Raw genomic sequence first — 13,083 nt, 5'->3', positions numbered from 1 at the left:
GAAGTTAAAGAAAACCGTCAGTTCTCCATGTTCAATAAATTCAAAAATCTCAATCCTTCAACAAATTTTAGCTAAATTGGAGGTAAGATCTAGCTTTGCCTTGGTCTATATACTCGATTTCATGGTTTAATTTCTCCGATTTCACGCGCATTAACATAGAATCAAAAATAATTTTTACGAAGACTATCTATTTTTCGAACTTTTGCAAAAATCTGTACAGCTTCAATTTTTGTGATTCTAAGTATGATATCGGCTAGATTTAGATATAATAACTGATATCTTTCTTTGTATGGATCTATTTTACAATTCTCTATGAAATTTTCTAAGTTTGTGATTTTTTTTCCTTTTTTCACAATGAAACCCTCCCTAGAGTGTGATGTTTCGTTGTAGGATGAGGAAATAGGGTTCAAATAAATAAGAATTAGAATATTTTTGCCTGTTACTTGATTGTTGTTTTCATTTTGAAACTATTTATGCAGGTTTAAAGTGTTTTGAGTTGAGATCTGTTCTCACAAAGTATTGAAAACCCTAGGTTATCTTCAACCATCAAAATAGATCCAAGCGAGAAAGAAGCTGTGAGAAAGGAGTTTGAAATAGTTGAAACCAGGATTTGGAAAATGACCCAAATGATCCAATCAACAGACAGACGGAAGGTGGTAACAATAAGCTCGGGATCTGAATTTGTAGAGCCAGCGCTGCCGAAATCTTACTATAAGAAGAAGAGGCTGTTAGAGTTGACCGAAGATTGTAGCGAGCTCAGGAAGTTGAAGTCCATCTCATTCAAAAAATTCATCCCAGAGTTCCCGGTAGATTACGTCAGATTAGAGTATACTGATAAACTGACCAGAGGTATCTGGTGAGCAATTGGTGGTTGGATTATAAGGAGCTGAAGGACTTCCACCATATAGAGCTTGACAGGAAGTTCGCTCGCCAAGCTATTTCGAAGAAAATTAGGGCATTCTGCGCTGAGAAGATAACAAAAAGGATGCTGTCGAGGCCGCTAAGGATGGGCTAGCCACCAGAAAATATGATTTTGTTCATTTTGTCAAAATCGATGCGGCAGCGGCCTACGAAAAAGCGAAGGAAATGGGGATCCTCTACGAAAGAGGATTTAAACCCGAGAAGATCTCGGGCCCACTCGCTGATTGGATAAAGGAGCGGGGCCTGACCTTGTTGATCCAAAATCCCAAGGATCTAATTGATGTTTTACTGGTGAAGGAATTTTATGCCAATATGAGCCAGGCTGATAGTCCCAAAAACATATATGTTAAGAGGTAAATGGGTGGATTGTTCAGCGACGCGCATCAACCGGGTCCTGGGTTGGCCATCATTTTTTCCAGATTATCCTCTCGGGGAGTACGGTGGAGCTTGGATCTGTCTGCCATGTCAACAACCCAGTCCACCAATCCTTCCATAATGGAGAGGCATTCCGGGCCGGTGGTTTTGTTCTTCTGGATCATATGAACCAAGGACACCAGAACAAATTCAAAGGTATTAAGACTTGATAGTATGCCAGCCAAAAGGATGTCCAACATATTTTCGAGACTAGACAGGATCTATAGGGAGTCTTCAACGGGCGGGGGGGAGCGGGAGTGGTGGAAAAGTATCCGCTAACGGGACTAGAATAGGTAGAGGAATTGTGGACTTTGACATGGTTTATGGATGTGGGGGAGAAGGAGTAGCCCATAGCGTTTTAGTGGTTGTCTTCTTTGGAAGTGCCTATGGAAGCATAGTGTTAGTATTTCCAAGGAACACTAAAAGTATGAAATGAAGGAAAGTATTCTTATACTTGATGGGGAGGAGATGCTTGAGCTGGTCTTTTGGTGGTTTTTGGAGTGCACTAACATACGGTAACTTCTGGTGTGGCAAGATGTTTGGAGAAATGACGGCTTGAGGATGCAAAAGCAAGTGGAATGTATAATTTATTAGAGAACATAGTTGCAAAAGAGAGAAATTAGTTCATAACCGTCAAGAAAATTCATTACGATCAAATAGAAGGTTACTTGAAGTATGGATAGAACTACTCACTACCACATCTTCGGCCTCGGAGGCTGGGGCAGCTTCATCGTCTGGACGCTCATCCACCAGCTTCACCAAATAGGTGATTGGACTCTTTGACAGTAAATGATAAATGATTTTTGCCCACCATTCTTTGAATGATGGGGTGACTATTGATTGAAGTTTGTGAGAGAAATATACAAGGCCCTTCATCTCTAACATATAGGATCATCATCCCGGTAAATCATGAGAGGAAATTTATGGGTGGATTTCAACAAGTGACGGAAAGAGATATCCAACAGAAAGAATATCCTAAGCAAGGCTGAATTTTTTGGTTAAAAATTGAGGCTGGTATGACTTGGTGCAGAAAAGGTTATAGCGAGAAGTGAATGAACAATCGGTAATCAATGGCCAAACTGCAAAACACTTGTTCCAGCAAACATTTGAACAAGGGCTTTGAACAGGATTGCCATCTCTCAACTGGAGAAATAAAAAGGGACCATACGTACTTTCAGACAAAAGATAGAAGAAATCATTTGGCCTTCGGCAGTCATGCAGAAGAGAGTGGACTATGGAGTGAACATTGTCCATAGGCAGCGAACCGGAAAGAAATAGCGTTCCTAGAGAAGACGAGGGACAAGATAGATCAGGTCTAGTATGTGGATTAGTAAACTTGGGAAAATAGAGTCTTTCCACAAGCCCAAGAACCATAGGGGGCCAATTACATAAGGGTCCTTGCAGGGGATTTAGCCATTTTACCGAGTAGATCATTGATGCATCGGTAGAGGAATCCCAAGAAGTAAGAGGCCAAATAAATTTCTTGGCTGAACATGATGGTAAGAAGGATGGGCTGAGCTTCCCTGACCACTCATTTGGAAGCAAAACATGCAAAATATTTACTAAACTATGAAGAATAACAAGGCATTGTTTTCCGAGGGCTCAACATCACTAGTTAAGGTGTTTAGGGTCATAAATTGGTTCGAGTGGTCTTGTTATTATATGGTTTGGGGAAATCAAGAGGAGCGGACATCTCAATGACCTTGAGTGGAGGCTCTAAACCTTTTACGAGTAGCCCCAAGATCACGGCCACATCCAAGACTGTGGAACTCAGGAAACCAAAGGGAAAAAGAAACAAATTCAACCTATATATCTAAAAATAGAGGAGAGCTCTAATAAGTTCACTATTGTGAGGGAGTTGATGAGCACATGATGTTATCATATCATAAATCCCTATATCTTTCCAAGAACGACCAAAATAGAGCTTTAACATATCTACCCAAGTGCTAAAGCTGATCGAATTTGCAGGAACATGGGTAAACATTGAAGGGAAAACATTGATTTTCAGCCATGGATGAGAAATTAGGAGGTCACCTGCTTCGAGGATAAAGATTTTTTGGGCCTCAGCGTTGGCACACTACAAAAAAGTTGAAGTTTAGCTATAAAAAAATTTCATAGCAAAAGGTAATATTTTATAGCAAAAATATTTTTGCGACGAAATTCATTTCATCGCCTATACCGCGTTAGTAAAGGTCTTTAGCAACAAATGGCTTTCTTGACAAAAAGTAAGCTTTTCGCAGTGAAAGTTAACAAAAAAAGATATGAAAGTTAACAAAAAAAAGATAATAGTAGCTAAAGCTCTTTTGCTATAAAATTAAAATTCATAACAAAAGAGTTTTAGCAACAAAATATGTATGATTTTTTTAGCCAAATGATTTTAGCTATAAAAAATAATTTTGTAGCTAAAACCTTTTTGCTATGAAGATATAATTTTATAACAACAAATTTTTAGCAAAGAAAATAATCTTGTTGTACATAATTTAATTCTAGCTATGAAACTGATTTTTGTAGCTAAATGACATTTTTTAACTACAAAAATATTTCGTAGTTAAAAATATTGTAGCTAATTAGAAATTTTTTTGTAATGCCATCATCCTTCACTAGGGGTAGGAGTTCTTGACCAGTAGTGGGAAGGAGCCGCAGAGAAGATGGTGAATTACCTATAACTGGAATTAGCTGAGTACGAAAAATTGTTGAACGAGGAGCGGAACTGCTGGTTGTGGAGCTTCCAGCAAATGATGGTGATCTGTTGGAAGCCATGGGTGATCGAGGAAGTTAAAGAAGGAGTTGAGTGGGTGAGATACACGGCGATATGACTTTTCAAGTAACCCTAGAGCCGTTGGTTTTCAAAAAACTAGGGGAGTTATGATTGAGAACGTGGGGAAATGAAAAGATTTGAATTGAAGTGATGTTTTCCCCTAGCCTGTGAGACCTCATATCCAAAAATATGATAAAATTATGATTTAATTTCCATCCCATTTATTAAGGGGGGCAATATGTTGGGCCATGAAAAATGAGATAAAACTTAAGTGGAAAGCCCAATTACTGGGAGTAGGCCGAAATAGACGGAAGCCCATGAAGAGAGTAAGCAACCCAAAATCTGGCCCAATGAAAAATGCTCAACTTACTACAGAAAGATTCATAGTCTTGCAGAAAACTAGTGGCGGCTGCGAAAGCTTTAATGACTATTAAGGGAGTAGGGTGTTAATTGACTTTAGAGTTATCTTGACATTAAAGATTATGAAGTTAGTCTCATTTAAATGGTGATATAAAAAAGTCATAGGAGTTTTATGAAGTTATGATTGGAAAAGGAAGGTTTTGCCGGCCATTAAATAAGCATGATGAACATATAATTGAGAGAAATAATAGCTCATTCAAGACACTAGCCGTTATAGAGAACATGCGAGTGGCATTAATGGTGGTGGATGCTATTACTATTTAAGAAAAAAAATCTCCCAACATGAATAAACTATATAAACTGCTGATGAATGATGAAGAAGAGGCTCCCGACCAACACAACAGCATTTTATCTTCACTTTTCCACTATTTTAAATTCCAGTATTTTACATTTTATGTACATTTATCCACTTTCATTACCGCTTTCCTTTTTAATTTCGTTTGTACTTTCTTTTTTAGTTTTAATGAAATTCTATTTTTAAGTCTTTTTCTTGTTTTTTCATATCAGCTAATTTTCTGATAAATCCGATTTCCACATACATGAAATAGCACTTACAGGCTTTTTGGAGTGCCCTAGGAAACCCTTGGCCATTCTCCAACCGATTTCATCAAGCCGTCGTAAAATTAAAAACATATGAATTTTCGTATACAATAAACAAAAATTCATTCATACCGAGGGTTGTTATTGTAGACAAAAAAACTCATGTTAATTTCATAAACACAAAAATTATACAAATTATATCTAATTTGAATTTAAAGCATGTCCTATATCTAAACAGGTCATATGATTATTTTTCTTGGTCGATTTTTTTTTTCAACTCGGCTTTGAAGGCTTCTTTGAAGGCTTTTTTGGATTTCATCTTTAATCCGGCATTTTTTTATGGATTGATCTTTAATTTTACTTTTTCCGGCTCTTTTAAGATTTTGGTCTCTGTGCGGACGATTTTGATCTTCGTCTTTGAGTTTGAAGACCCCTTTGGTGGATTTAGAGCTTTGATTTTTCACGAGGTGGATTTGGTGCTCCATAATATTTTTTGACAGTGTGTCCCTTTGACTTTTGGATCGATGAGGGCCGGCTTGATAATTTGGTGAAGACCACGACAAACTTATTGAAGCTCTAGGATGAACTTTGGAGGCTAGTCCTTGGCTTTGACAGATTCTTCAACTACTTTTGGAGCTTTTATTTTTTTCTCCGGCTTGAACATACGAAAATAAACATTAACTTCATCGATTTGTCAATCAATATTGGATCTTTTGTCTAAATCGATAATTTTTCAACGAAGAACACAAAGAACAATGCAGGAAGTCTAGAGAAACTTACCATTGCTTATGTCTTCGAATGAACTCCAATGTCAAATGAATTGATCAAGATCCCTATTTATAGGGGAGGGGTAGCGTCGGTTTTCTTTCCGGGCGAGGTCCCATGGCGCATTCAATTGGCCGACGGAAAAATTTTGTAATTTTTTTTTCATCGGATGTTGTTTTTCATTCTTAAATGATTTGTTTATGCTTCTTCTTTTGTCCTCAAGATCTTTATACTGTTTTCTTTTTTTAGAAAATATTAATTATAATACTTCATTTATTGACAAAATTTATTTTATTTGTTGTTAAATTTATTATGACTTTGTATATACACACATAATATTTGTACAATATCTTTTATTTTCAACAAATTTTTGTATTAATAGTTAATATTGATTGTAGAAAAATTAGCATATGTGTATAATTAAATATATGAATTTTATTTTTTTCAATATATATAATATTTAATTTAATTTTAATGCCTACTGATATTATTATTATTATTATTATTTTAATGCCTACTGATATTATTATTATTATTATTATTTTAATGCCTACCTGTCAATATATGTTCTGAAAAATGCAATTCAACATATTCATTCCCAATTTTTATTTATCGTAAAAATTTACAGCCGCTACATTTCAATTGCGCTATAAGTTGATTCTGAATGATTGATTTGCAAACAAAAACAAATCATGATGACCAATTTTGGAGCTGAATCCCGATGTACATATGATCGTTACAATGTTATGGCCAAACCACGGCTCGTGCAAAGCCAACTAATATTCCTATATATATGTTCATTCCAAACAATTAACTGTTCATAACTAACCGAAAGCATTGATAGCTCTATATATGTTCATATATGACAGAATGTTCAATCTTAAATTTTTTGTATTTAAAACAGAGTTATTTGGTACTTCTGGCTGAACAACGACTTCATTAAAGCTAATTTATGGCCGTATGCAGTTGTCTTCCTACTTACGAGATTTGACCAAAATTATTCATTCTGCAGGTAGGGTTCAAAATTATGGTTTCAGTTCAAAAAATTTAAAATATTGTTCAAAAGTCACCAAAATCATTTAAATTTTTGGTGAATACTATTTGCAAACCGTGCAAGTATTAATGCTAGCTCATCAACCACAAATGAGTTAGCAACTCGTGGGAGCAACTATCATCGATTTATTAATTTTCATTAACTAGACGATATATACTAAGTGATAGCATTTTTTTTTTTTCTTTTTTCAATGATGTGAAACCGGAAGCTGCTACTTTCGAAGTGTGTTTTGTGTAAACTTTTGGTCAAAATTGTTGGTTGATTCCTTAGTTTCTAGTCAAAGAATGCAAGGAAATATCGGTTTTTTTTTTTTTTAATTTACTTATTTCTATTGAAATCATGTTTATAAAAATATTTTTAGAATGCAACCACCATGATTTTATGTGAAAATATATACTTCATCGATCTAGTAAAAATAGTCCATTTGAGTCTGATATAAAGATTAAGAAAAATAATTTTTTATTGAAAATAATTATAAAAGTAATAATATAATTTGTAATATTTTTAAAAATTTAGTTAATAATTAATAGTGATAAATAAATATCATGCCAAGTAAATATTGAATGTATGATAATAATTAAATATTAAAATTTTAACTTTATCAAAATTATTAATTAGCGAAATTTAAAAAATAGCCTCAAAATAAAACTAAAAATTAAATTTGAGGAACGGGAAATTATTTTCTTTTTTTAATACATGCATCGCATATAACTTACTATTTAAATAAAAAATTGAAACGAATAAATAAATAGAATCAAACCCCAAAATTACACGCTCATAAATATATTTTCACTAAAATCTATCCAATATACTTGTTTGCAAAAAAATAAAATAAAAATTAAGATATATGGATTATAAAAATCATAATTCATGGTAAGATTCTACATTTAACTTTTCTTTTCACTTTTCTTTTATACTATTCAACTCTCATAATTTTTTATAAAAATATTGTCAAAACTCAAATACAAAATTTAAAAATATATATTTTATATTAATATAATATTTAAATCAAAACTTAAATATAAAAAATTAATAAAAAAGTAGCATATGTAAATTTAACATATTACACAATTAGGATTAGCACTTCAATAAATAAACAAAAAATAGTTATTTTGTTGTTTTAAAGTTTTGCATAGTATTATGTGTTTATTATCAAAAACAAGCATATGTTAAACGTTGATTTAATATATTGAATTAAAAAATTATATTATGTTTAATCAATAACATCACAACAATAATGAGAACGATAATGAGGACGTTATATTAGATGTTGGTGGGCTCTTCCCGTTTATAGATAAATAAATTAATTATGCATAACAGTAGTCCACCCCTTACACGTAAATAGTGTGTTAATGGACTCTCGATTATAGATAAATAAATTATGCGTAATAGTCCACCCCTTCCATGTGAGTGGCATGTTGGTAAACTCCGTTTGCAGATAAATAAATAAATAATATGTACACCTAACAGTTAAACATTTTAGATGAGACGGTCAATTTATATCATCTAACATTAGCAAATATAAAGGCAAAAATAGGTTAATTTCACATGACAACAATTAAATATATATATATATATATAATGAAATTTTGTTTAAGTATATACATTAGTAAACATTTACATGATTGAATAATTTCCAAAAATAAGAAGCAAGAATCATGTGATAGAGTGGGAATTACAAATATCCCATCACATAGAAAACATTGAGTGCAACATGTCCAAGGTTGTCATAATTTGAGGAAATTGAAAACCATGCTCATCATAAAATACATGCAAACACTCCATTGAATTTGCTTGGACAATTGTATCCCTCATCAACCCACCCACCCCACCCACCCCATCATTTCAATGGACAAAATCTGTAAATGGATGACCATTCAAACCGGGCCGAAGTGTAAGGTCTCACTTATAAATAATATCGTCTCAATCCTCATTGTTAGGGTTTGCCTCTCACAGACTAACATAGTCCCTCTCTCTTTCTCTCTCTCTCTCTCTGTCTTCTCTTCTCTTTTCTTCAAACAACCAAAGAATAGTTAATTAAGATCTCAAGTGATGATGGCCGCAGAAGCATCCGGAGACCCGAGGAATAATTCATCGTCTTCCTCTTCATCCTCCTCGTCGGGTGCGAAAAGCAAGAATTTGCTAAAGAAAGGTCCATGGACGACGGCGGAGGACATGATCCTTGTGGAGTATGTGAAGAGGCACGGCGAGGGCAACTGGAACGCCGTCCAACGCAACTCCGGGCTCATGAGATGTGGGAAGAGTTGTCGCCTCCGATGGGCTAACCATCTTAGGCCTAATCTCAAAAAGGGCGCCTTTTCCATCGAGGAAGAGAACCTCATCGTTGAGCTCCACGCTAAGCTCGGCAACAAATGGGCTCGCATGGCCGCTCAGGTTAGCTTAAACTTTTCTTCATCCTCCTTCTATATTCTAAGATTTTGATATCTGATTACTGAAGATTTCTGCCACCATATATAAAATCACTCTAAATTGCCTCTGTGATGATATCTATGGTTCTTTTAGACTTAATTACAAGTGGTAAAAACTATCTTGACTTTTAATTTGGATACTTAACTCGAGCAAGCTTGCTTTGATGATTTCTATCCATTTTCTAGTTTATTACCTATCTCCGAATATCTTATACAAAATCGATTAGATATGTTTCTATCTATTCACTTGTGATATAATAGAACCCGAAAATTTAATTTTGAATTGTCAACAGCTTCCGGGGAGAACTGACAACGAAATCAAAAACTACTGGAATACAAGGCTGAAGCGTCGCCAGCGTGCGGGATTACCAATTTACCCTGAAGAAGTAGTCCCGCAGCAGCAGGCATTGATGAACTCGTCATCACCTCTTTTATCCTCTGGATCTCCGAATCCGATCCCTTTGCCCTTCAACAGTCCTCAGATGAAGAACTATCCGACAGCATCAGACTGGACACCTTTCCTTAAACAGTGTGTGGCTGAAGATCCAATATTGCCGATGAATCCTTTTCCGGAGTATAATATTAGTCCATTGAAGTATGGTCTTGCAGGGATGCCTTCGAGCGAGTTAGCAGCGGCGACTTCAAGCGAGGTTGAATTAGGGTTTCAGCGGACGGGGTTGTTGGGGGATTTGTTCTGCGAATACAAGGCTTTGTCTCGCCGGAGAAAGCCATTGATTAATGCTGCTGCGGTTGGGAAGTATGATGGTCATCAAAACGGTGGCGTTTGCAGTGTGAACGAGAAAGAGAATGGAAGCGCCAGTGAGGATTGTCGAGGTATGGCAATTACTCGTTTGTTTGGTTGCACCAAAATTAGGGTTTGTCTTTTTCTGGTAACATTTACTTTCTCAACCACATAGGGACTACTATTCTCTCTCTCTCTCTCTCTCTCTCTCTATACAAGTATATATATATATATATATGCACCTTTACATCAAATTTCATCCGAATTTGGAATAATTAGGGGCATAACTAAACATGCATTTTTAGAATCAGATATTTAATTTCTGATGGTGTTGAGATAGTTTTTTGATTAATTAAAATGTTCCGAACATGATTTTTTTTTTTTTATTATTGATTGATTGATTGTATTGGGTTGTGTTGTGTTGTGTTGGTGGACAAATAAAATTAAATTAAAGGCGATGAACTTGGGAAAGCGAAGAGTTGTGGAGATGGCATGGAAGATGAGTTATTGAGCCAGCTTCTGGACAATTTTCCATTATCAGTACCGATTCCTGAATGGAATGATGGACAAGAATCGGTCATGGTCAATGGTACAAGCGGCACAATGCAAAGTAGTCAGCCAGTAGCTGATGACGCTTCGAGTTCGAGGTACAAGTCGGAGACTACCGCAGCAGCTGAGAGCACCAGCACCAGCACCATTAATATTAATGCTTCATGCCTTTGGAACAACATGCCTATCATCTACTGAACTTTTACATTCATGTTCTAGAAATTAACTAATTAAGCTAGCTATTTCGATTTAAGAACATAATATATATATATATATACATGTTTGTGGAATTCGCTATTTGAATCAGCTAGCGCAGCTCTCTGAATTTTAATTTATTTGTAAGATACTACTATTTAGCTTGTTTTAGAATCTAATAAATTACTAGTTTTTCTGCCATAGAATCTATATATGCATGATTATGGATGACTTTTTCATTTCAAACTCTCAAAGCATGATTCACTTCAAAACTAAATATTTGGAATATTTATTCAGTATATGTCGTCTACTATTTCTTCTTTTTTGGTTCAACATAGTTTAGTGTTTATTTTGTTTCTATGGTATAAAAATCCTGAAACTAGTAAGGAAAATGATATTTTGTGTACTTTTTATTGTTATATGTATAATACTGTGTATTATATTTTTTGCTTTTTTAGGTTATATTTATAAAGAATTGTGTAAATTAAATATCAAGTGAACAGTACACATAAGTTTTTTTTTTTTTCAATATTCATGAGATAGTTTCCTTTTTCTACTTTTTTTTTTTTTTTTTTTTTTTTTTTAGTTATGACTAGGTTAATGAGATTTGAGTACTATTTTTTGAAAATAAAAAAGGATTAGATATTGTACATGCAATATGATACAACTTACAATTTTAAATTATATATGTGACAAAAATTTGATCATTGTAGTAACATATTCTTTATTAAAAACTCTAGTGTTTAATGTGTGGAACTCCTGAAGACAATCTTAATTTATTGTGTTTGGATTGCTTTATCATTTTAGTTGATTTAATTGTGGAGTTGTATGTATATATATATATATATATATATGTAAAAATATTTTAATTAGTTACATTCCTAGCTATGATGAATCGTCTTTCCTAGTTGTCAGCATGTAAGAGGGTTCATGCATCCCATGCTAGCCTTTCCCCTCAATATTTTTGTTCATAATTATTAACTAACAATTAAAATAACAAAAGGAATAACACATTATAATTTAATTACTTATTTATTATTCAATTTCTCTAAATTATCTTAAAAAAAAAAAACAAAAAATTTACTTCCTCCGTTCGCCTCTAAGGTCACATTTACCTTTTACGTCATTGTATTTAATATTAAAAATATCTTTATATTTGTATAATTTTTTGTACAATTATCCTTCTATTAGTATTATAAAACACTAGTGAAATATTTTGGCAATTTTTTAGTATATTTTGATATAATAATTAATATTAAAAAATAATACGCAAAAAATAAATAGACCCTTAGAGCCAGGTAGTATTATATATATGTTACGTATGAAATTTAGAATTAGGTTAAAAAGCCCAAGGTAAAAGAAAAATGGGCCTGGCAATAGAGTTGATTGAACTGGCTGAAGGACACCGTGGGGAACTCAAGGAAAATAGGTTTATTTCTAAGGAAAATACAGGTCGGGAGGTCCTCAGGACGGAAAGACCTCAGGTCGGAAGGTCCTCAGGTCGGGAGGTCCTCAAGACGGAAAGTCATCAGGACGGGAAGTCCGCAGGTCGGGAGGTCCTCAGGTCGGAAAGTCTGCAGGTCGAAAAGTCCTCAGGACGGAAAGTCCTCAGGTCGGACAGGTCGGGAGGTCCTCAGGTCGGGACTCTGCGGCTGGACCAACAAGTCGGATGGTCTGTTAGTCGGGAGGTTTGTAGCTGAACCAAACAAGTCAGATGGTTTGCAAGTCGGGAGGATTGGCAGTCGGACCAATACGGTTGTAGATTGGCAGTCGGGCCAAAAGGGCGGAAGGTCTGTGGTCGGCTCAAAGAGTGAAATATAGTGACAATTTTGGTCCGCTGAGGACACGTGTCAGCAGGAGAAGGGTTGGAAGACGGTTGGAAAGGAGACGTTGTAACCGTTCGGGCGACGGTTTTCAGTACAGTTTCCCAGGGAATATTTAAGGGTTTGGATCATCATTTGGCAAGGCATCTTCAATCAACTTCTCAACAAAGCAAAGTCAGATTTGGGGATCACCACTTTAAATTTCAGTCTTTTATTTTCCAGTTTATTTTCTGTACCATACAGTGTTTAGAGATTCCTAATCTCAGGCACTAATTAATCAAGTTTAAGGATATTTTCTATATCTTTGAATTTTACTTTATTTTTGTTGAAAAATTACATCAACAAATTGGTGACCACAGTGGGAGCAAGACAAAATTGCTCATTCCAATTCCGGCGATAATTTCATACGTCTTAGATCCGGCCGTATCATCGGAAGGGTCCATATGGAAGGTTCACAACCTCAATCATCTTCG

At 34.8% G+C, this 13,083-nt stretch overlaps 1 protein-coding gene across 1 annotated transcript; it reads left to right on the top strand.

Moving 5' to 3' along the window:
• Positions 1-8,825: 8,825 nt before the first annotated feature.
• LOC127257691 (uncharacterized) lies at positions 8,826-10,953 on the top strand. The gene is made up of 3 exons (XM_051284161.1): positions 8,826-9,266; positions 9,595-10,135; positions 10,498-10,953. The coding sequence occupies exons 1-3, from the start codon at positions 8,925-8,927 to the stop codon at positions 10,788-10,790; spliced, it is 1,176 nt and encodes a 391-aa protein (XP_051140118.1). The 5' UTR covers positions 8,826-8,924; the 3' UTR covers positions 10,791-10,953.
• The last annotated feature ends 2,130 nt before the right edge of the window (positions 10,954-13,083 follow it).

The sequence above is a fragment of the Andrographis paniculata genome, unplaced genomic scaffold, assembly GCF_009805555.1.
Source record: "Andrographis paniculata isolate CXL003 unplaced genomic scaffold, ASM980555v1 Contig58END, whole genome shotgun sequence".
NCBI lineage: Eukaryota > Viridiplantae > Streptophyta > Magnoliopsida > Lamiales > Acanthaceae > Andrographis > Andrographis paniculata.
The sequence above is the reverse complement of the archived record's forward strand: the minus strand, read 5'-3'. Positions and strand labels throughout refer to the sequence as shown.